Source organism: Ahaetulla prasina, chromosome 2 (genome assembly GCF_028640845.1).
Source record: "Ahaetulla prasina isolate Xishuangbanna chromosome 2, ASM2864084v1, whole genome shotgun sequence".
NCBI lineage: Eukaryota > Metazoa > Chordata > Lepidosauria > Squamata > Colubridae > Ahaetulla > Ahaetulla prasina.
In genome coordinates this window covers 226,945,616-226,971,051 of record NC_080540.1, presented here as the reverse complement: position 1 = coordinate 226,971,051, position 25,436 = coordinate 226,945,616, and the positions used below count along the sequence as shown (strand labels likewise).

The following is a 25,436-nucleotide window of genomic DNA, read 5'->3' as shown; positions in this document are numbered from 1 at the left end:
CAGATGTTATTTGCTGGCAACCGAGACGGATGGAAACCTGACCGTAGGGTCCAAAGTAAAGAGCTGCCGCAGATGTGATTTCAAGTAAAATCGTAATGCTCGTGTTAAAACTCATTGGAAACATTAGAAAAGTTCGCAGTTACGCTATTCTTCTACCTGCATTTCGTGAAGCTTCTACGCCAGTAACTGCAGCCTGGATGCCTTTTGTGATTCAGTTGAATCTTTGAAAACAGCCACGGAATGGAAGACCCTGGTTAAAGGACTCTTATCAGTTTGAAGCATTAAGTGGCTTTTTCTTGAATGGTAAACGCGGAGATTAATTCTTTTGAAAGAGAGACAGAAAAATGGGGCTTTGGGAGTTTTTAAAAATTAGCTTATCAGGGTTGTTTCGGGTCTGTGACCGCCGCCCTTGTATCAACAGGAACGGTTCATTTGCTCTCTACTCCAGGGAGCTCTCAGTGCCATGTAAATACTACATGACTCATGATTCTGTGTTCATAATTTAAAAATGAAGTTGAATGCATTTCAAATGAAAGACTGACTAGTTGCTGCAGTCGAAGGCTTTTTATTTAAAATGTACATGTGTTTTTAATATGAATTTATATTTTGTGTGTACAGTACTACTGGTAGATTTCTTATTCACTGTCCTGAGTACAAAATTTGTTAGAATGGTAGGTTGTAGGCCTAACAAATAAATACTTCACTATTTTAATTTACATTGTAACCTACTATGGGGTCATTGTTGTGAAAAGTTTATAAATGTCTTAAATTGGAAGTAAATAATGTTCTGATGTTCTAGAATAACATTTGAAATGTTGAGAAACAGAGAAGGCAAATTATCTGCAATTCATTCTGAACCTATAGTCCAGGAATTTGACAAGAAGGAATAGACACTGTTACAGGTAGTCCTTGTTAACTGACTACTAATTCAGTGACTATTCAGAGCTGAAATGATGCCGAACAAGTTATACTTATGACTGATCCTTGAAGTTCCAGTTGTCCCAGGACCCCCACTGTCATGTGATTGTGATTCAGGCACTTTGCAACCAGCTTCCACTTCTGTGAGTTAAAACATCTCCCAGTCACCTGATGACCATTTGAGACCCACCCTGGCAGCTTTCCACAAGCAAAATCAATGGGAAAGCCAGCAGGGAAGCTCAGAAGTTGCTTGGTAAGTCTTTTCTGCCGGCCTCCACATAAAGCTATGCCTTCCTTTCCTTGGCTTCCCTGTGCTTTCCTTTACCCTCCTTCCCTTGATTTTCTCACACTGTCCTACATCCTCCTTCTCTTGGCCTCCCTGTGCTCATATACCCTTGCCCCTTCTTTCCTTGGCTGCCACACCACAACACCCGTCCCCAACTCAGGTGGCCTACATTAGTTCTCCCTGGGCTTCCCCCATTTCCCTGTATTTTTGCCTGGGATTCTTCCCACTTAATGACTTGCACATCTTGGGATCACCATGGTAACCATGAGTGCCTGGATTGCTGTCACTAAGTGATGGAGTCGTTTAATGTTGCATTTATGACCATATATCTTAGTGACAGCAATCCCAGGCCCAATTGCTGTCTTAACCCAAGGACTGTATTATTTTTTGAAGTGAGTTGTAAATATCTACACACAGACACACAGAGGAGTGGATACTGTTATTAGATTGGGGCCGGGATAGCTCAGGCAGTAGAGAAGCCTGTTATTAGAACACAGAGCCTGCAATTACTGCAGGTTCGAGCCCGGCCCAAGGTTGACTCAGCCTTCCACCCTTTATAAGATAGGTAAAATGAGGACCCAGATTGTTGGGGGGGCAATAAGTTGACTTTGTAAAAAAATATACAAATAGAATGAGACTATTGCCTTATACATTGTAAGCCGCCCTGAGTCTTCGGAGAAGGGCGGGGTATAAATGTAAACCAAAAAAAAACAACAACACTAGAGATGTGTAGACATACACACGCAAACATGGGCAGGGCTGACAAAATCGTAGCCCGTGGGCTGGACGCGACACGCGCTGGCCACGCCCGGTTTAGCGAAGGGGAAAAAAGTTGTGATACATCACGTGATGCTGCCGTGATGACATGAGTTTGACACCCCTGATATAGGGAATATACATAGCTCAGAGTGGAATTATGGAATGACTCTATATGCATACACATGTACACATATGTACATACCAAATCCCTGTTAGTCAAATATCTTTAACATCAATTAGACTGGTATAAGTAATCCAGTCACTTCTGTAGTCTTGAGTGGCAAAACGCCAGTGTCTTTTCCATCTGTTTTCACATATATTTTGCATTCTGAATCTACTGAAAAACATTATTTTGCAATTTTGTTTAGATTAGCTCTAACAATCTGTTAATTTACTTGTACCATTAGTTAAAACTTGCAATAGAAGTTAGAGTTGCAATTAAAAAAGATTTGAATTTAATGGATTTGGATTTTGTTTGAAATAAAATGGATAGAGAATAAACCTGAGTATTATATTTAAAAACATGAAAAACCTAACCTGAAAATAAAGCCTACTAAGGACTAGGCAGGTTTCCAGTACATCAAGAATTCTCTCACAGACATGTGGATGGGTCCTTTTGGCTGATGAAAATTTATTTATGCGGTACAGAGAAGCATTATTTGTTGCTTCCTTTTATGATCAAGATGGTTTGACTCCATGTGGGATACTGTCAGCCATGTATAGTATGCTTTGACAGGATAAGTTCCAAACTTATCAAGGACTGTTCCTTGGACATATGGCTGCATGTTTTTGAATAGCCCAAACCCAACTTGAGTTGTGTGCTGTGTTTCCTAAAGGCAGTTTACTGGTACTACATCTGAAATACAAATACAAGTGAAGAGATAGTCCAGCCAAAACCTATGTCAGAATAATCTAGGGTTGTGGTGGTGTGAAATTCAAGCAAGATGAGCTTGAGCTTCCCGTAACTCATGGAGGAAGGTATTTCATAATGTGGGAATTATGGAGAAGGTGTACCTCTGAAGCCCCAGCCACTTAACCTCATGTGGGATGGGTATCTATAGTAGCATCTCTCAGAGTGCTAATGCTGATCAGGAGAGAGAGTCCTGCAGATACACTTTTTCTAAGCATATAGAGCTTTTAAAGTTCATATCTTGAATTTGGCCTGGGGTCCTATTTCTAACAGATGCAGCAACTTCCTGCTTCCTCCTGTTAGCCTTCACAAGCTGGCCAATAGGACACTGGGAAGGCAGCATGGAAGACAGGCAAGCATGGCAGGGCTGCGAGGAAGGAGCTAGCAGCTTATTCCCTTCCCCGCAGTCCTGCCATGCTTGCCTGCTTTCCACATGGGCTTCTGCTTGCCTTCATTCGCAAGCTGGCTACGGGGACACCGGGAAGGCAGCATGGAAAGCAGCTAAGCATGTGAATGTGCAGCGGCCATGTTCCATGCGCCGGCTGCGCAAGCATACACTGTTTATTTCATTCATTCATCAGTGGCAGGTTGGGTGTGCGCTTGCGCAGCCGGTGTATGGAACAGGGTAGCAATGCTGGTGGCACATTCAAGAAGTAGAGCAGCTCTGGTAACTTTTGGGCGCTTGCCTTCTTTGGCAGCCAGCCATTGGAGGAAGGTAAGGACACGCCACGTGGCGAAGGGAGAATAAGTGGCGGCTCCAGGGCAAGGCTGGTGTAGGGGAATGGTGCATTCCCCAACCTGGCTGAGGCAGGCAGCCAGCAGGTGGCAGCTTCGGGGCCTTGGGGAATGGCGCATCCCTGGGTCCTGGCCCTGACCCATAGCGAAGGGCGAGCGGGCGGTGAGCAGGCGGTGAGCAGGCAATGGGCGGCAAGCAGGCGGCAGCTCCGGGGTAAAGCCGGAGTTGGAGAATGGTGCATTCCCCAACCCGGTTGAGGCAGGCAGTGGCTTTGGGGCCTTGGGGAATGGTGCGTCCCTAGGCCCCGGTTCCCAACCCAAGGTGAAGTGCGAGTGGGCAGTAGCTCCAGGGCAAAGCCACATTCAAGAAGGGGAGCTGCTCCGGTAACTTTTGTTTGCAAGAAGCCTGCAGCCACTGCATCGTTCAGCACAAGAAGCACCTCCAGGCGCACTGAAAAAAAGAGAGGCTGCAGCTGCAGGCATCTCACAAAAAGGGAAAAGGCAGGAAAAAAAATTAAAAAGTTTTCCTACTGGGTTCTGTGGGCATGGCTTGGTGACTGAGTGGGTGTGGCTGTGACATTGAGTTGGTCACGCCCAGTCAGTCACAGGACACCCCCTCACCAAGGCACACCCACAGAACCGGTAGGAAAATTTTTTAGATTTCACCCCTGCTTTATTGTCATTGTACATCATGTATACAATGAAATTGGTTTAGCGTTAGGGTTAGGGAAAAGCAACTAGGAAATCAATTTGCAGAAACTTTTAAGGAAAGTGAGAGTTACCACTTTCCATTCAGAATTAGTTTTGGACCACAATAAAATGCATGGGAAAATCCTGTTACGATTTAAAATTGAAGCTAGGGTTAAAGTTTGGATTAGACTTCCCTAAACAAGTGAAGGGTTAGATCCACAGAGCCTTTGTAAGAAGTGGGAGGGTGACAGTTTTCTGTTCAGATTATATTTGCAAAATATACTGGAAAATCCTATTGCAGGTAAAATTAGAGTTAGGGTTAGAGCAGGGGGGGAATCTACTTACCTTCCTTACCGGTTCGGAAGTGCAGGTGCCATGTACGTGCGTGAGCATGTGTGCACAGATCTGCACATGTGCAGAACCTGCGTATGCACAGAAGGTAAAAAACACATTACTTCCTGGTTAAAACCAGGAAATAATGACACCCGGGTGGTGCTACTGGATCACCCAGTTTGTTACCAGTTCACTGAACTACTGGTCACAATCGTTATCGGATCGCACGATCCGGTCTTATGCAGGAGCATTACACCCCTGGGTTAGAGATAGAAATACTTTTGGGGTTAGGGTTTGGGATGGAAATCCATTAGGTTTAAGGTTAGGGGTTAGGGTTATAGATGCAAATTTAGTTAGTGTTAGGATTAGTGATGGAAATCGAGTTAGGGTTAGGGTTAGAGTTGGGGATGGAAATCCATTTAGGGTTAGAATTAAGCCTCCATGAATTCAGAGATTAAAAGAAACATCACCAAAAGATTCGGACAGCCTTTTTCATACCAGCCTCTCACATTTCCAATCCCCCTTCTTTTGATTTTGTGGAAAAATACATGGAAAAACAATCCTTTTGGGATAGAAATGCATTTGGGTTTGGCACCCATGAATTTGGAGAGTAAAACAAAAGTCTCTAACCCCAATCCTAACTCAAACCAGAACCCTAACTTGCAGCTCCACCCTAACAGCCCTAAATTTAACCCTAACCCTAAACCAAACAAAAAGCTTAATACATACCATAATTCTAAGCCAAACCCACCCCAACACAAAACCTTACCCAAACGCTAACCTCAAACCCTAATCCCCAATTCAAACTCTAACTGTATTCTTAAACCAAAGGTGCTTTTTCAAGAGGCAACTGGACTTTCTGGTTTTGTTTTTCTTTGCACTACTCAGGTGACTCTGATGTCCCAGCTAAACCTCTGGGTGGCCTCAACAACTCTAAAAGAATGCAAAAGACGAGGTGTCTGCAAAGAGTATAAATCCTTTCATTCCCCACCACCCATCAGAGCTGAAGAAGCTTCTTGGCTGAGAAGGTAATGTCTTCAAAGAAAAAACTCCAGTTGCCTCTAGAAAAAACACCTTTGAGACAACTGAATGAGGATGACTGAGAATCTCCATAGACATGTATTATTAACCTTATCTCTAATCCCAACCACAAACTTTACCCTAACCCTAACTAGATTTCCAATCCTAATCCTAACCCTAACCGTAACTAATTTCTTACTGAAACCTTAACCCTAATCCTAAATTGATTTGCAATCATAATTCTAATTCTAACCCTATCCCTGTTTTGTATTTCCATGGTATTTCCAAGCATCATCTTCAACACCAAAGTTCAAAAGTATCAATAGTCTCTTAGGTTGCTCCTTCAAAATATAGACTTCATAGAAGATAATGTTGAAAAAGCTCTTCTCGAACTGAAACCATCCCTATCTATTGGACCTGATGGACTATGTGCATACTTCTTAAAAAAACTTTCCACTAATATAGCAGAATCCCTAAGCATAATTTTTGAAAAAACTTTCACGACCAGTTCCCTTCCCAAACTTTGGCCACTAGACACAGTAATCCCTGTCTTCAAAGAAGGAGACCCCAGCCTAGTTGAAAATTACAGACCAATCTCTCTATGCTGCGTCACCTGCAAAATAATGAAATCTATCATCAACCAATCCATTACCCTCCACCTAGAAACAACCTATTCTCTAATAAACAATTTGGTTTATCATGTAACTTACAACTTCTTCACTGCAAAAACATATTGACTACAAATCTTGATCAGGGAAAGCAATAGATGCAATCTACATAGACTTCTATAAAGCTTTTGACTCAGTAGTACATGATAAACTTCTCCTAAAACTAAAATCCTATGGCATCTCAGGACCCCTCCACAATTGGATAACAGCTTTCCTATCAAACAGACACCAAGTGGTCAAAATTGGCAACGCTCTATAAATCCTGTTCCTGTCAAAAGTGGCGTTCCCCAAGGCAGCTTTCTTGGATCAACACTCTTCATATTATACATTAATGATCTCTGTGACCATATCACAAGTAATTGTGTTCTCTTTGCTGACGATGTCAAACTATTTAACACCACCAACAATACAACTACCCTTCAAAAAGACCTTGACTTTGTATCTGAATGGTCTAAAACTTGGCAATTCCAAATCTCAACCAGCAAATGCTCTGTCTTACACATTGGAAAAAAAAACCTAAACACTAAGTACAAGCTTGATGGGCATTACCTTAAGATGTCCCCCACCCTGTTAAAGACCTTGGAGTCTTCATATCAAATGATCTAAGTGCCAAAGTCCACTGCAACTACATCACAAAAAAGGCTCTAAGAGTTGTAAACCTAATCTTGTGTAACTTCTTCTCCAAAAACACTACACTACTAACCAGAGCATATAAAACATTTGCTAGACCACTTCTAGAATACAGCTCGACTGTCTGGAACCCATGCACATTTCTGACATCAATACAATCAAACGTGTCCAGAAATATTTTACAAGAAGAGTTCACTCCTCTGAATACAACAAAATACCTTATGCCACCAGACTTGAAATCCTGGGTTTAGAAAATTTAGAACTACGCCACCTTCGACATGACCTGAGTTTAACTCATAGAATCATCTATTACAAAGTCCTTCCTGTCGAAGACTACTTCAGCTTCAATTGCAACAATACACACAACAGCACACAACAGATTTAAGCTTAATGTTAACTGCTCCAATCTTGATTGCAGAAAATATGACTTCAGCAACAGAGTTGTTAATGCCTAGAATAAACTATCTGACTCTGTGGTCTCTTCCCAAAATCCCAAAAGCTTCAACCAAAAACTGTCTACTATTGACCTAACCCCATTTCTAAGAGGTCTGTAAGAGGTGTGCATAAGAGCACAAGTGTGCCTACTGTTCCTGTCCTATTGTTTCCTTTCGTTATACCCAAATTAATATAGTTATTACATACTCATACATATATATGCTTATATACTGTATAATTATTTCATGCTTATGCTTATATATACACTGTGTGACAAAATAAAATAAATAAAATAAAAATAAAAGATGACAAGCTGCATAAATTCATTGTAGAGGAGGTAAGGCAGATCCCCATAACTGAACAGTTTTTTTCAGGGGGGAAATTGAAAGAAATCAAACAATTATAGATAATCAAATACAATATCGTAAGTTTTTACTAATTAACAATAAATACTATATTGAAAGACTTCCAATGTGAGGTAGCAGATTGTAATAAATAATGCCTTTTCTCTCTGATCTCAATGATAAGTCCCTGGACACTGGAAAATGACCAATCTAAGTACCATTTAAATAAAAGGCTGGAGCGAAAATAAAGGGAAATAAAGACCAGGAAAGTCTGTCCTGAATAAATAGCAGAAAGTAATTTAGATAAAAAACCAAAGTGGCTTCTACAAAAATAGAAGGGCATGTCCATAGACTGATCTGATAGATATTGTATAGCTTTTGACCAATGGCCTTACCAGAGGATCCTAGGAAAATTCGGATCAATAGAAAAAGAGAGCAGTTATTCACATGGATTTGCAACTGATTAATGCATTGGAAACAGAGGGCTGCCTGCAGGAACAAATAAAAAAATGTTAACTTTATGAATACAAACACAACCCTGTAACCCTTTGAGCATCATTTGAGAGAAAGGAAGTGCAGAATATTTATTAAATTTAAGGCTAGGCTAGGTTCCCCCTTCCAATGTTGGATAGTCCCATGATCATCTAAGAGTACAGCATATACATAAATAGGAAAACAACTATAGTGGCAAATGAATTTCAATAATAAGTCAATATTTCCTTACCTAAACAGAGAAACAGAATGACCGAGTCAGCAAAAAGAAATGAGAGTAGGAGCAACTTTCTGCTGGCTTCCCCATTGACTTTGCTTGTGGGAAGTTGGCAGGAACACTGCAAATTATGATTATATGACTTCAGGGACACTGCAATGGTCATAACTTTACAAATAAAACCGGTCTAAACATCATGGAGTTTCAGGAGTACCAAAATAATGGGTCCCAGATTTTTTACACATACTTTAAGTTAGCAGATTTCAGGTACTGGTACCTTGATTCAAAAATTGTGAGCAGTCAAGAGTGTTCAAAGCAGTATTTAGTTTCAGTCATGCTGATTTTGGAATTTTTCTATTAATAATGACCGGATCTCAGCACTTAATCACGCATGAGAAGAAACCAGTAAAGAGGAATAATAACAAAAGAAAACCTGTTTGCCTAATCTATGGCTTTTAAAGTGTAATCTGGACACCGAGATCTGTTCTTATGCTGAATTCCAAATATTGTTATATTCCATTGTAGAAAGTGACATATGTTTTTTTAAAATGGAATTTGTACAAAAATGGTATTTTCTATAACACGTTTTATAAGGGGCTGCCTGTGGAGGCCATTTTTTGCAGTGCTGTCAATAAGAGAAGATTCAAATGCAAATTGCAAGAGATTCGTGTGGAACCTAGTCATTAAATATTGCAAACAATAGTGACAGACAGATTCGAGTGTGCAATATATGAAGTTAATTAATACAAAATTAACAGGATGCGTCTCAAGATGCACCCTGTGCTGCGAAGTGCAACTCTGTGGGCACGAACGTCATCTGTAACATAACGCAGGTTCTGGTGCCGTACAGTTGCAAAATCCGGATGATCGAGGTTTTTATGCCATGAACAGTAAATGTTAATTGTGGCGTTTGTGCTGTCCCCGTACACCGATCTGATGATACACGGGTGAATACACCGACAGGATCTGTGTTTGTGTGTACACGCGGTGCGTTCAATGCATCGCCACTCCGAGGAAAATAATAAACAAGGGATGAAGAGCTTTATCAGCTGAATTCAGTGCCGCCGCTCCCCCCTCCCTCCGAGTAATGCCTATTTAAACGTAAGGAGATTTACTATACTGCCATCGCGATTGGGTTGCAACGACGGCAACCCAAGTCTAAGGCCAGGCAGCGGAGTTGCGCAACCTCTCAATTTTGCCACGAACATCAGACAACGGACCTCAGATCTGGCGCCATGAGGTGTCGCGCGCAAAGGGGCGTAGCGCTAGGCCCGGCGTGCTCGGAGAGGCGCGAAGAGGGATTTGAGCACGTGAAACGCCGCCTCCGCGCCTCCCTTCCCCGCCCGCCGTTATTGTCTCTTTAAGGTCGTGGCGAGAGGTGGGGGCGCGCGTGGATGGCGACGGTTTATGGTGGTCTGGGATCGTCTCGCGAGATCAGCGTTGGCGCCGTGACCTCCATGTGAGAACAGCGGCGCTTTGGTAAACAGTCCTCGGGGTTAGGACATGGCTCCCGCCGGCGCCCGTTAAGCTTAGGCGAGCCGGCAGCTCCCAACTAAGGTCTGACAGGGTTTGCCGCCATTCTGGGGTGGCTCGAGAGAGCCGTTGCCGCTGGTGGGTCGCGAGTGAGGCGGGTGGGATCGACGGAGGAGCCTAGGAGTAGTCGAGAGTGCTGGTGGGTCGGGGAAGAGGAAGGCAGGCAGGCAGGCCGGCCGGTAACAGAAGCGGCTCGCGCCGCGGCGTTCCTCGAGATTCAGGCAGCAGCTCCTCATCGCCACTCCGGCATCTCCAAGTGGAAAAATCCGGAGGCAGGAACCTTCCGGTCCTTCTGCTTCCCCCTCCCCTCCTTCGGGAGCGCGCCATGTGGATCCAGGTGCGGACCATCGATGGTGCCCAGACCCGAACTATCGACGACCTCAGCCGGCTGACCAAGATCGAAAGTCTGCGAGAAAAGATCCAGGAAAGCTTCCGCGTAAGCCCTGAACTGCAGCGCCTTTTCTACCGGGGCAAACAGGTGAGGCAGCCGCGACAGACACTCCCTCTCTCCCCCCACCCCGCCTCAGCTGTGCGCTGCCTGCAGCTTGAATTGCCGCCGCTCCTACTCGGTCGAGGGGTTTTCTTTACCGCCGTCTGAGGGGAAAGAAGACGCCGGAGATGCCATTGTGCTGAGGAAAGGGACGGCGGCGGCTTCGTTCCCCGCCTCCTCTTCCCATTACACGCGAGGCATCTCATCCGTTAGCGGTTTCCCCCAAGGCCGGGGAATGGGGATTCCTAGGCGGGACTCCCGAGGAAAGCGAGGCGCGCGGCTTCCCTCGGGCGGGGAAAGAGAAGAGGTCGGTGGCGCGAGCCGCCTCTGGTGCGCCTCGCGCTACTTCCGGTGCTTCAACGGTCTCCTTTGGCACTGGGGCGCGCGCTCCCCTCTTCTCTGAAGCGGCAGCTGCCCGGAGGAAGTTCATGTCGTCCTCCTCCTCTCTCGGTTCTCTGCCCTCGGCTTCCCCCACCCCATTCCTTTTTTCTCCCCCATCGTCCTGGTGGGAAAACTGCTAGCCAGCTCTGCTGATGTTAAAGAAAAAGCTTTTTCTTCCAGCCGCTCTACAGACAATCCTCGATTTACACCCATTTGTTTAGTGACCGTTGGAAGTGACAAGTGGCCTTGAAAAATAACGGTTTTTCACACTTATGACTGTTGCTGCATCCTCATGGTCACATGATCAAAATTCAGCCGCTTAGTAACTGACTCATTTTTATGACGATTGCCCTGGCCTGGGCTCATGGTTGGTTTTTTTTGGCCATCGGCTCACAGGCAAAGTCAGTGAGGAAGCTAGATTCACTTAACAACTATTTAACTAACAAGCGCAGTGAATCACTTAAGAACTGTTACAAGGAAGGTTGTATAATAGGACAGAATGCACTTAACAACTGTCTTGTTTAGCAGTGAAAATTTTGGGCGTAGTTGGGATTTTAAGTTGAGGACTACCTGCACAAGGTTTTAACTGGGGTGTGATCTCCTGTTCCATCCTGAAGTATATATCTGCAGTCACTAAGAATTTGCATTGGCTTGATGGCAACTAATCTATCATCTCCTGTTCGCCACACCTTTTGTGAATGCTTAGCTTGAACTTTTTATTTACACTTGGATATATTAATTCAAGATGTTGCTTCCCAATATATACATATAATAAATGCTGTGACAGTTTGGGTTACTAACCTGGGGCAGGCAAATGTCAGTTTATTTTATGTTGCTATGTTAGGATTGTATTCTGTTACAACTTGTTTTTAAGTGGTATGGTATCATAGGTATTTCCCTGATATTTTATTGTGATGACAGACTAAATGTATAAGAAAACTGTCTATTATTAGGATAGGATAGGAGTAGGATAAATAGGTAAAATTATTCGTTTTCTTTAATTCAGAGTTAAATAATATAGTAACACTTCGAATGTGTAATCAAAATCATGGCTTTGTTAATTTATTACAACAAAAACCATGCCTATTACTTACAATGATGGATATTATGTTATTTTAGGTTAAAATGATGAGAAACAACATGCACAGTACTTTAAGCTTTCAGAACAAAGATATCATGCAAGTGTACTGAATTAAAGCACATTGTGGTACCTTAAAAGCTGTCAGATTTATTAATGGAATAACTCTCGTTCATTGTAAATATAGTTTACAATAAATCTATACCATCTAGATTTCCTTTAGTGATCGTGGTGGCAAAATTCATTAAATTATAAAATCAATATTTTCACTGATTTATATAACTATGTTTTTGTTTCTGCTTACAAGCAAACAGCACATAAATATTTCTGATGCTTTCTAAATGGCCATGCTGCCGTAGTTAACAGTCCAACACACCCAAAGGATATTAGAAGTGGGTGCTTTAGTCATAATCTGTTTTTAACTGCTATGATGTGGTAGTTTTTAAAGACTATTTTTTATAGAGAATCTGTTTAAATTCCCATAATAATGACCATGAAAGATAGATTTGGACTAGGAGAAAATAACAGTCCTTACGTTCAGGTAGTGAGTTTTCAAGGTTAAAAGTGAATTTGAACCTGAATATCTCTGGTCTTAGTTCAGCATGTTAATCACTGCACCATACTGCCTATCTAAAGTACAGTATGTGTTGTGTCAAAATAGTGTGGCTATAACAACGACAGTAGCATGGTTGTATATAAATTACCAGATTACTACACCGTAGACCTTAATGTGAAGTTTACTGATACCGGAAGTAAGGAATCAAAAGCAAGGACAGTTCTAATGCAAGACAAGGACACAGAAGAAGAATCAGTAATGGATGCTGTACATGTAGTAATATTGCTTCAGCTCTGTTTCACAACTGACTGAAATATGGAAATGTTGGCACATCTCATCTTTTCGGTTTAAGTGCTGGCTGACCATCTCATCTCTGTTTATGACAGGAAAAGATAAATTTTGTAGGGTTGGTCTAATGGGAAAAGTAAAAGAGGCACTTACTGTTCTAATCTCACTGATGGTATTAATGCAGATTTAATGCTAAATCATTTAAGTATTGCTTATTTCTTATATTAAAATAGCAGGTATGTACAAGGCATAAAGCAAACAAATCATAGTATAGTAATTTGCAAACCTAAATCCAGCCATTTTCTCTTTGCAGATGTTTTCTTTTTCCACTACAGGTAGTCCTCGACTTATGACAATAATTGAGCCCAATATTTCTGTTGTTAAGTGAGACATTTGTTTTGCCCCACTTTACAACCTTTCTTGCCACAGTTGTTAAATGAATCACTGCAGTTGATAAGTTAGTAACCTGGTTGTTAAATGAATCTAACTTCCTCATTGACTTTGCTTGTCAGAAGGTTGCAAAAGGGGGATCACATGACATTGGACACAGCAACAATCATAAGTATGAACCAGTTGTCAAGCATCTGAAGTTTTATCACATGATCATGAGGATGCTTCAAAGGTTGTAACTTTGGCCACTAAATGAATAGTTTTAAGTCAAGGATTATCTGTATTGCATTAGTGTAGAAGAGGATATTGTTTTTAAGTTGAAATTATTATCTGTCTTGCTGTTCATGTTTCTCCCATAAAGGAAAACGCTCTGTTCTTCCTTTGAATAGTTACTAAATAAAAATGCCTATTATTCTATGATTCTTGGAATACATGATTTTTATTACTGAATCAATTTTTAGGATTATTCTCTGACATTCTTTGCTATCTCATCCTTCGTCTTGATGATAGAAAGAAAAACTGCTATTTAATTTCTCAGCTTGTAATAAATTTGCAGCAGATTCTTTTGTAGTGTCAGCATGCCAGATGGATAGTGAAAGAAATCTTTATAGGGTTCACATATCATGTTCTTCATAGGGTATATGATTCTTTTCTGTATAAAGCTATATCTGGAAATATGCTTCAGATATGCAGAAGGCTCAGATAGCTGAATTTCTCTGCAAGTACATGTAAAGCAAAAGCTTATACTAAAATACTGTGATTGTGGCTAGAAATCTAATTGGGATTACGGTACTGCATATATATATATTTACAATAAGTGTGTTTGCAAAGCATGGCCATTCTTGCTTATGGTTAATTATGTCTAGAGGATCTTTCTATAAAAGTACTAAGTTGCCAACCTCTGGGTTTAGTCTTAATTTTGTTTTTTGAGGTTTTCATATCATCCAGACATATTTGTTTCCATTCTGTCTTGTACCAACTGGAAGAAAACATTGTGTCACATTTGTCACATAGTATGGCAACCTTAAACCGAAGTCTGCATGAGTAGCTTGAAACTAGGCCACTTGGGAGGAACTCTAAGCATATGTAAATTACTTGATTATGTTAATATAAAGTTTCTTGTCCTAAGAATGTACTAACTGATTTCTGGGAGGAAAATATTAATGAGATTTCGATTGTGAAGCAAGGATAACACAAAATGACTGGGTTTTTTTTTATTTCAAGTTTTAAAAGCTGCTTTTTTAGCACTATGAAAAAAAATAAAAAGCGTAAAAAGCAGTTTATTTCTTCTTATTTAATACTGGCATTACATACTGTTACAATGAAGATAAAGGAATTCACATACTTTATAATTTTACTTTTAGATAAAGGCCAAATTTATCCACTTCAATTAACAAGTATTTATTTTTATTTATAACTATTGAAAATAATTGTGGCACCATTGGCCATGGTGACGCAGTGGTTAGAATGCAGGATTGCAAGCTAATTCTGCTGACAGCTGGTAGTTTGAGTTTTGCTGGTAAAATGAGAACCCAGTTTGTTGGGGGCAATATACTGACTCTGTAAACTGCTTAGAGTGGGCTGTAAAGCACTGTGAAGCAGTATACAGGTGGTCCTTGACTTACGACCACCATTGAGTCCAAAATTTTAGTTATTCACGGAGACATTTGTTAAGTGAGTTTTGCCCCACTTTACGACCTTTCTTAGTACAGTTGTTAAGTGAATCTCTGCAGTTGATAATGACATGGTTGTTAAGTGAATCTAGCTTCCCCATTGACTTTGCTTGTTAGGAGGTTGCAAATGGGGATCACATGACTTTGGGACACAGGAACGGTCATAAGTATGAACCAGTTGCCAAAATCTGAATTTTGATCACATGACCATGGGATGCTGCAACTGTCATAAGTGTGAAAAACAGTCACGAATCACTTTTTTCAGTGTTGTAACTTTGAACGGTCACTAAACGAACTGTTGTAAGTCGAGGACTATCTCTTATACTACCTGTATAAACCTAAGTCAGGGGTGTCAAACTCGAGGCCCGAGGGCCATATCCAGCCCACTGGGGGCTTAGATCTGGCCTGCGGGGCCATGCTGGAAACAGCGAAGGACCTGCCCACAGTGCCTCTGCCAGTAAAAACACAACTTGGGAGGGCCACCCGCAGCCCTCCCGAGCTCTGCTTTTGCTAATAGAGGGTTGCAAGAGGCCATCGCAGCCGAAAACTGAGCTTGGGAGCCCGTTTTTGCTGGCAGAACACTTGGGCCACCACAGGCACCCCTGACAGGTCGAGCTGGCCATGCCCACCCTGGCCATGTCCACCCCAGCCCCCTGAGGTCAAACACAACCATGATGTAGCCCTCAATGAAATCAGGTTTGACACCAGACAAAAGTGACTGGTGTAAGTACTGTTGCTATTACCTGGAAATTATGGCATGAAGGTTTTCTGCTTTAGAAATTCACCTTGAATATAAAGAGGACAGTGAGAAAACAAAGCTATTTTTTTTGCTTTTTTCTTCCCCTAGTTCTATTGATACGATTTTATTTATTTATTTATTTATTTATTTAAATTTTTATACCGCCCTTCTCCCGAAGGACTCAGGACTTTGTACAGCCAAAGATAAAAACAGCAAGTATACAAAGTTAAAATATCAATTTAAAATACTTATTCAATAGTGGCCGAATTAAAACCGTCAGATTAACCTAACCTAAAATACCCCATATAAAATTACAAAGGATTAAAAATTAAAATTAAAAATTTTAAAAATCAGTCCAGTCCCGCTTGAATAAATAAGTGAGTTTTTAATTCCCGGCGAAAGGTCCGAAGGTCAGATATTTGGCGGAAACCGGGGGGAAGGTCGTTCCAGAGAGTAGGTGCTCCAACAGAGAAGGCCCTTCCCCTGGGGGCCGCCAGCTGGCATTGCTTGGCGGACGGCACCCTGAGGAGACCCTCTCTGTGAGAGCGTACGGGTCGATGGGAGGCATAAGGTAACAGCAGGCGGTCCCGTAAGTACCCGGGCCCTAAGCCATGGAGCGCTTTAAAGGTGGTAACCAAAACCTTGAAGCGCACCCGAAAGACCACAGGTAGCCAGTGCAGACTGCGCAGGAGCGGTGTTACTCGGGAGCAACGAGGAGCTCCCTCGATCACCCGCGCAGCTGCATTCTGGACTAACTGGAGTCTCCGAGTGCACTTCAGGGGTAGCCCCATGTAGAGAGCATTGCAATAATCCAGGCGGGAAGTGACGAGAGCATGAGTGACCGTGCATAAGGCATCCCGGTCCAGAAAGGGACGCAACTGGCAGACTAGGCGAACCTGGTAAAAGGCTCTCCTGGAGACGGCCGCCAAATGATCTTCAAACGACAGCCGTCCATCCAGGAGAACGCCCAAGTTGCGTACCCTCTCTGTTGGGGCCAGCGACTCGCCCCCAACAGACAGCTGCGGTTGCAGCTGACTGTACTGGGGTGCCGGCATCCACAGCCACTCCATCTTGGATGGATTGAGTCTGAGTCTGTTTCTTCCCATCCAGACCCGTACGGCCTCCAGGCAACGAGACAGCAGTTCAACAGCTTCGTTGGGGTGGCCCGGGGTGGAAAAGTACAGCTGAGTGTCATTAGCGTACAGCTGATAACTCACCCCGAAGCCACTGATGACCTCGCACAACGGCTTCATGTAGAAGTTGAACAGGAGAGGCGAGAGAATCGACCCCTGAGGCACCCCACAAGTAAGGCGCCTTGCGGTCGATCTCTGCCCCCCTGTCAACACCGTCTGCGACCGGTCAGAGAGATAGGAGGAGAACCACCGATAAACGGTGCCTCCCACTCCCAAACTCTCCAGATTTTGAAAGCCTGAATGGAACTTACATTCTTGTGTAATAATAGATGAGAAAATTAATACAGTTTGGATCCCAGACTGGACCCCTTATTAATAAGATGAGGAAAAATACCTTCCCCAACCTGGCTTCCTGTAATTATACTAAGATCATCCTGTAATTTTTTAAAAAATGACTTGAACTTGCAACACATATGAGTGGCATATGGCTATAGAATACTAAAGTAGAGAATGGGATTTGAATTTGTGTCTCTAATACCGTTTGTTAAAGTTTGCTTTAACCTGTATCAAAAAATGGCCATTTGATTTCAATGTGTGGAAGATAGAGGCAGTCCTTGACTTGCTATCATTACTGAACTTTGAATTATGATCATAAGTTGTTGTGGTTGTAGGTCAAGGCATCACAACAAGCAGATCCGATTTTTTAAACATTTTGTGGTAGTCATTAAGTGAATCAATTTCCGCATGTGTTTTTTGCTGTAAACTACAGAAATTTTGAATATAAACTACAGAAATCAGTAAAAAAGTGCATCAGGGTCATGTGAACGTGGGACACTGCAAATCGCTATACAGGTGAGCTTCTTGCTAAGCTCCCAAAATGCGATCACATGACTGCAGGGCAATGGGTGCAGCAATAGTAACTTTGGAAACAGATCGTAAATAACTTTTCCATTGTAATTTGGAATGGTCACTAAGCAACCAGTCATAAATCAAGGACTGCCTGTAAAGTGCTGCATTGTAGAGTGTCTTCTGAAGCAAAACTAGTGACATCAGAATTCAGCAGCCTAGTTTCTATTGTTTGCCTTATTTTTCTTGAAGTGAAAGTTTGGGGAACTAAATTGCACACAGGATTTCAGTATTAACTTTTGCTGTTACATAACTCAAATTCATATTCAATTTTGGGTAGGAAAGAAGAGTAGGAAATGTTTTAATAGTTTTTGCAGAATCTGAAAATAGGGTAAGGGCAAAGTTTGGCAATGCTGTTTGGCCCTGGTGTTGCTGGGCATGTGGCAGTGTCTTCAGCAGTAGAGTTGGAATGATAACTTGAAATTCCTTTTCTTTCACATCTTAGATATATCAGGTATTTATTATATGAAATTAAAGACTCCAGTTTGTGTCACTAGGTAATTCTGAGATTAACTAAAAAAGTTTAACAGCATCTTTCTATATGGGACTACTGTATCTTCATCTCTCCTGTATAGGAACAAAAATAGGAAAGAAGTAGTGAATTAACAGATCACATTTTATTTGGAGTTCTACCACTTGTCCTATTCTTACTTATTGGATTATTAGCAGAAACAGAATTAGAAATTGTAGAGAATATTCGTAGCTTGGGTTGTAGATTTAGGCAGAGGTTCGTCATCCAAGCTTGCTGATTGGCTCCTGAACGTTTCATTACCAAACTACATAACATATTCAGCGGAGTTGAAGATGTTAATCTAGTTTGGCAACAAAACGTCTGGGAGATGAGCAGCAAGCTTGGAGAACAAACCTCTGCCCATAAATAGAGTTTCCTGATACAGGATGATTTTTGGTGATTTTCCAGAAGTTAAATTACATGACTAAATCCTTTTCTAGTATTTTTCTTTAAGAAGTAATTAAATCCAATACCAAACTGACATTTGGCTCTAGGCTTCCTGTGGAGAGTACGGTACTTTGCTGTTTCTTCTTTTGAAGAAAGTAGTGGTAGACAATTTTTGCTATTTCCTTCTATAGACCCTGAAAAACTATTTTGGATATCGAATAACTCTCTGGAATGGTGTGGAAAGTTTCCCTATAAAGGGAAGGAGCATTTTGTTTTATGTTTATTTAGTTGTAAAATAGAAATATATTAAATAAATGAGTCTATTCTGGTTCAATTAAGCTTTTCCACCTTTTCATTGAGAGTTCTAAATCCCCTAAAAACCAAAGATATGTCATTAATACCAGCTATTAATCATATATTTTATTTTCATGCAAGCTTTTTCTGTTTTTCATTTTGAGGTTTTTATACTATATTGATTTCTTTTAATATATATTTTTCTGATGGATTTTTTTTTGCATTTTTTAAATAGCTTGAAGATGGCCATACCTTATTTGATTATAATGTTGGACTGAATGATATAGTTCAGCTTTTGATACGCTCAGAGTCTGATGTTCCTTCTACAATTTTGAATAAAAAAGATGGAAAGCCTGGTCCCTGTGCGGTTACCAACTGTAAGAATAAAGTCAAACAAGGCGTGAACAGTGGATCATCGAGTTTGCCATCTACATCAGCTCGTTCATTTCTTATAGATCCTGGCATTGGTGAATACAAGGTATTTTTTTTTATTTTTTTAAATCTTGACTGTGTCTTCTTACATTTCCAAGCTGATTGTGAATTCATTTAAAAAAAATCAGGATTACGTATTGAACACCTGTTCTAAAACAGGAAATACCATATTTTTTGGACTATTAGACACACCGGTGTATAAGACGCACCAAGATTTCGAAGAAGTAAGTAAGAAAAAAAAGGCTTTTGCCCTCCCTGGCCCCCAGGAGCAATCTGCAAGCCTCCCAAACCTCTACATGCCCCGTTTTTTGCAAAAATGGGCCCGTTTCTCACCTGTTTTTCACAAAAACGGGGTGCTTTTGCCTTCCCCAGCACCCAGGAGCACTCTGCAATCTTCCCAAACCCTCTGCACACCCTGTTTTTGCAAAAAGCAAGCCCATTTTTCCCAAAAATGGGACGAGCGGGGTGGGGTTTGGGAGCCCAAAAATGGCTGTATTTGATGTATAAGGCGGACCAACATTTCCAACCTCTTTTAGGGGAGGAAAAGTATGTCTTATACACCAAAAAATATGGTATTCTATAATGATTTCATTTAGTTTAAATTAGCTGCTAGAACAGAGAAGTGCTAGTGGAATAGCAACTTAGCCATCTCTTCCTCTCCACAGCAGCCTCTAGCTTCATATTTTTTCAAAGCTTGGGGAATCTCTAGAATAGTGTACCCCCCAACCTTTTGGGTATCAGTGACCAGTTCTGTGAAGAAAGTTTTTTCCATGACTGGAGGGTGTGTGGTTTTGCATGCTGCCTGCAGCCCACGGATGGTGCTTCAGTTGTTTGCGTGGCCCGGTTGCTGGCATACCGCTGACCGGTCCCGGTCCACAGATGGGGGGTTGGGAACCCCTGCTCTAGAATGAAGTGGCTGGTTGTGCTAGGCACGTCTAACAAAGAAGACGATATCAGATGGAAGCAATTTCTGTAATCAGAAATATGAATTGGCCAGGCGTTATATGCAGCCTTTTCTAAATTGTCTTCTTTTATATACTTTATTGGACCAAAGGTCCCATGATTCCAAAATTAAAATCTGCTGGGTGGAAATTATGGGGGCAACAGTATATTACATTGGAATAAGTTTGGGAAATATTGTTTAATAATAATAACTATTATTATTTTGGGTGCCTTTCAAGTCAGTCTATCTTGTTTCTCTGAAAACACAACCTACCCCAATAATAAGCCCAACTCTAATTTTCGGGCCTAATATTACCCCTACTCTGAAAATAAGCCCAGGGGGATGGACATGGCCAGCACGGCACTGGTACAGGAGGGGGGCAACTATCAGGCTGCAGATGCAGCCCGCTGGCCCCTTGGGGCAACGCAAATACCGCTTTTGCCCTTCGGTTTCTGGGTGCAGTACTTCTGGTTGTTGGGCCGTTTCCCCAAAGCAGGCAGCTCTGCAGCCAGCTGCTTTGCTTTTTCCCTCTTTGTGGGAGGCTCACAGGAGGCTTTTTGGCAAATGCAAAATAAACACTTGGGTTTATTTTTGAGGCGGTCTTACTTTTTTTGAGGTGCAGCAGGCCAGATTTGGTGAGCTGGACGTGCCATTGCCTCCATTCCGAACCTTCAGTGTTCGGAATGGAGGCTTTTTGGTGAATGGGAGGAAAATGGGGAGGGGGATTTTGCTGCCTGTCATCCATTCCTCAAGCTCAGCACAGACTGAGGGAAGGATGACAGGCAGCAAAATCCCCCTTCCCATTTTCCTCCTGTTTGCCAAAAAGCCTCTATTCCGAACGCTGAAGGCTCGGAATGGAAGTGATGGCACATCCAGCTCAGCGAGTCTGGCCTGGTGCATCTCAAAAAAAGTAAGACCACCTTGAAAATAAACCCAAGTGCTTATTTTCAAGTCTAAAAGAAAATAAGACTCAGTCTTATTTTCTGAGAAACTCGGTAGATTCCTGGTAACTTCCTGGACAAGTCCTTGCAATTCTTTTTGACAAGACTTTGGAAATGGTTTACCATTGCCTTCTTCCTAAGGTTAAGAGAGAGTGATTGGATCATAGTCACCTAGCGGACTTTGTATCTGAGGCAGGTCTAGAACTCATAGTTTCCCATTTTCTATCCTGGTCAAATTGACATCAAATTGGCTCTCTTAAATTAACTAATTAAAAACAATTAGATTTCTATCTTACATTTTATTTAGTGGCCAAAGATGAGTTGTATTGCATCTCCATTTAACCCACAGAAACCTGAGGAGGTAGGTTGGTCTGAGAGTTTCCATGTTAGGACCTTCCTGAGTCTAGATCAATGCTATGGTACACTGGCTATTGCTGTAGGCTATTCAAGCAAGCTTTATTTTTATTAAATAAACGAAACAAAATTTTGTTAATCTTCATTAAATAAGGGGAAATAACAGGGTTTTCTTTCTCCACCCCACTGCAGTACATGTTTTTATGTCTTTCCAAATGTTTTAATAAGTTTTAAATTATGAATAACAATAGTTGCCTTTGCATTTAGTACTGAAATCTGCCCTAGGCATCTCAACTTAATATGTTAGTTGATTTGAAGCAATCATTTGCTTATGGATCTTGTGTTTGAACTGTAACCAGTATTATTTCTGATTCCTTAAACTGGATTAATATATATTTTCAATATTGCTGTCCCTCTCTAGAATTTTTTAAATTAGTTATGGAAAGAAAAACTTTTCTTCAAACTGAGTGGCTCTTGGTGGAAGTTTACAGAAATTGTAGTCCCCTTTTCACCTTTAACGTTATACAGTATCTGGTCCTAAACATTTCATTGACCAAACAAAAACCAAATCTCTTTCTGCTAAACTGGATTGTCAGCGAGACAGCACGAGTTATTAAAAAGAGGGAAGTAATGGAGAATTTATATCAAATTTATAACTAAGGATTCCTTTACTTCCAAATGACAGTCACTTAAATAATGAGCCAGCAGTGTCTCAACTACTAAAAAAGCCAACATACAGTAGTTCTTGGCTGCTTTAAAAGAGGGATAGAATCAAGATCACGTGAAGTGTTATTACCACTTCATAATGCCCTGGTAAGGCCATACTTGGTCGCCACAATATAAAAAAGATGTTGAAACTCTAGAAAGATTTCAGACAAGAGCAAGAAAGATGTATAGGGGGCTGAAGGCTAAAACATACGAAGAACAGTTGCAGGAATTGGGTATGTTTAGTTTAATGAAGGACTAGCAGTATTCCAATATTTAAGGGCCTGCCTGTTCTATCCCCCTCCGCAGTCTGGGAGACACGAGCGATGACTTAATTATCCGGCAACTATCAGCTCTGGCAGCAAACTAGCGAGCGTCTGACAAGTGTCTGTGTTATCTCTCTTGATGCTGATGAGTCAGCCAGGAAACCAGGAACAAACAGGACTTCAGCTCTAATTCTCCCTTTAAGCAGTTGATTTGCTTGCCACGAAGTGGTATAGCAGCCCTTGCTGCTTTTATATCCTGTGGGGTGTGGCTCCATGACTCAGCACTTCCTAGGCCTGCCCCACCCCTGCTTCTGTTGTTCCCGCCTCTCCTGCCTACGAAACCTAGGGTCCAGCCAAACCTGATTGCTATCAGCCGTGTCTGGAGGCGTGGCCTGGGGGGGAAGAGTCAGAGGACGGATGCCTCGTTATCTCCTCCACCTGGCCTGCCTCTGGTTCCTGGAGTTGAGCCAGGGAAGCCGGTGCTCCAGAGGTAAGTCCTGATGGCCCTTCCCCCTCACTTTCCGAATCACTTTCTGGCAGGGGGCCCGGCTCGGGGGGCGCAGACACAACACTGCCACAAAGACATGGTCAACCTATTTTTGTTCTGAGGGCAGGACAAGAAACAATGAATGGAAACTAATAATAGAGAGAACCAATCTAGAACTAAGGAGAAATTTCCTGACAGAACAATTAATTGGTGGAAAGACTTGCCTCCAGAAGTTGTGGATGGCTCCAACACTAAAGGTTTTTAAGAAGAGATTGGACAACCATTTGTCTGAAATTGTATAGGATTTTTTACTTGAGCAGGGGGTTGGACTAGAAGACTTCCAGGATCCCTTAGAACAATTCTGCTTATTGAGAACCCCCCCACCCGAACTAGGCTTTAAAAATATGATTATTAGAATCTTGGAATAACTTTATTGTCACTTTGAATGTACATTAATTGGCGTACATTAAAATGAAATGTTAGTTTTAACTTAGCCTTTAATTTTAAATTGTGTTCCTTCCTAAATCACAGTTATGGTCATGAGACAGTCAAACTTTCAAACACAACTATTGACCTATAATCCGTTGATTAAACAAAACTTTATTGAGTCTCTACTAATCCTAAAATTCAGAAGTCTCTGCTCAACCGCCACACGATCAAGTGCCATTGTGGATCTGGGTGGTAGATGGGACCCTGGCTGAAGGAGACCCTGTCGGGAGGTATCCTCCACAGTCTGGCAATCGACAGGCTGACCAGATCCATGAACCATGGATGTTTGGGCCAATGAGGCGCAATGAGTATGACCTGCCCCCTCATGCAGGATTCTCTGACCACCCTCGGTATCAATGCCAGGGGTGGGAATGCATATAGAAGTCCCCGGGGCCATGGGCAACGAAGGGCGTACACTCCATCTTACCCTGGTGCTGGGAACTTGGAGAAGAAGCGAGGCAGTTGGCTGTTTACCGGAGAAGCAAAAAGGTCCAGAACTGGCCGACCAAATCGATCCAGTATCTCCCTCAACAAGTCCAGGTGCAGGTGCCACTCCAAATGGTCTATGGTGGCCCTGCTCAGCCAATCTGCCTGGACATTTTTCGAGCCCAAAATGTGCTCCGCTCTGATGGACCATACATTCTTCTCTGCCCAGTGACATAGCAGCTCCACTTTTGTCGACTGAGTGCCCCCTTGTCTGTTTATATGTGCCTTTGTGGCCACATTGTTGGTGAGGAGGAGGATATGATGGCCCGCAATCTGTTCCCTGAATTCCTTGAGGGCTAAGTGGGCCGTCCTCAACTCCCAACCAATTTATGCTCTGCCATAAGTCCACCCGGGACCACTTCCCTTGTGCCATGATATTCTGGCAATGGGCTCCCCAGCCCCCCAGGCTGGCGTCTGTGGTTATAATCTGACACTCCTGTTCCCTGAAAACACAACCCCTGCCAGAGAGTGACTCAGAGAGTGAGGGGGAAGGGCTGTCAGGGCTGCCTTCTGCAGGGCCGGCTTCTCTGGCTCAGCTCCAGGAGCCAGAGGCAGGCCAGGTGGAAGAGGTGACGAGGCCTCTATCTCCTGTATCTCCCCCGCGCCCGGGAAACGCTTCCAGACCCAGCTGAGGACAATCAGTTCGGGTTAAATCCCAGGTTTCGTAGACAAGAGAGGCGGGAACAACAGAAGCAGGGGTGGGGCAGGCCTAGAAAGTGCTGAGTCACGGAGCCACACCCCACAGGGTATAAAAGCAGGAGGGGCTGCTATACTGCTTCGTGACGAACAAATCAAACTGCCTAGAGAGAACTTGAGCTGAAGTGCTGTTTATTCCTGATTTCCTGGTTGACACACTGGCATCAAGAAAGATAATAGAAAAACCTTGGCAGACGCTCACTGGGTTGCTGCCAGAGCTGATAGCTGCCGTGGACTCAATTGCTGGCTAATTGAGTCATTTCTCGTGCCTCCCGGACTGAGATGGGGGGGACAGAACATGCCTGCCATTGTAAAAACTCAGGTACTGACTGTGAGATGTTAAGATCGGAATGTGTAGGTAAGCTTCTGTAAGGTCGATTGAGGTCAAGAAGTCTTCCTCTCTGACATTTTATAAGATCGATTGGAGAGAATGAATCTTGAACTTCCGATACCTCAGATACCTGTTTAGGCCTTTGAGATTTAGAATTGGTCACTACCCTCCTGAGCCTTTCTGAATAACGAAGAGGATGGAGTAATATCCTTGTCCCGTCTGTTTGTCTGGGACTGGTTTTACCGTCCTGATCTCCAATAGATGGTGAATGGCGGTTTCCATGATCATTCTCTTTGAGGTGTCCCTTGATATGGGACAATGGATAAAAAACCTCGGAGGTGTTGCAAAAAATTCTATAGCGAGACCAAATCTTATGGTTTCCCTTACCCACACATCCGTAGAAATCTCCTCCCATTGGTCTACAAAAAGACCTAGCTGGGTCACCAATGGGAGCCCTTGTTCTGGAGTCATCGCGATCTCCGAAAGGGGCTATTGCCCCTCCCCGAAATG

At 42.5% G+C, this 25,436-nt stretch overlaps 1 protein-coding gene and 1 long non-coding RNA gene across 3 annotated transcripts in view; both read left to right on the top strand.

The window, feature by feature from the left end:
* The first annotated feature begins 69 nt into the window (after positions 1-69).
* On the top strand, positions 70-7,687 carry LOC131189807 (uncharacterized). The gene is made up of 3 exons (XR_009153132.1): positions 70-1,171; positions 5,520-5,659; positions 5,941-7,687. It is a non-coding gene; the product is annotated as an uncharacterized LOC131189807 (long non-coding RNA).
* A 1,961-nt stretch (positions 7,688-9,648) lies between these two features.
* Positions 9,649-25,436, top strand: part of UHRF2 (ubiquitin like with PHD and ring finger domains 2) — an 85,227-nt gene continuing 69,439 nt past the window's right edge. The window contains exons 1-2 of one of the 2 annotated variants that reach the window (XM_058170013.1): positions 9,649-10,448; positions 19,032-19,274. In XM_058170013.1, coding sequence (XP_058025996.1) covers positions 10,296-10,448; positions 19,032-19,274 — 396 coding nt within the window. In that variant the 5' untranslated portion in view covers positions 9,649-10,295. The remainder of the gene's footprint in view (positions 10,449-19,031; positions 19,275-25,436) is intronic. The other variant, XM_058170012.1, reaches the window with a different exon arrangement.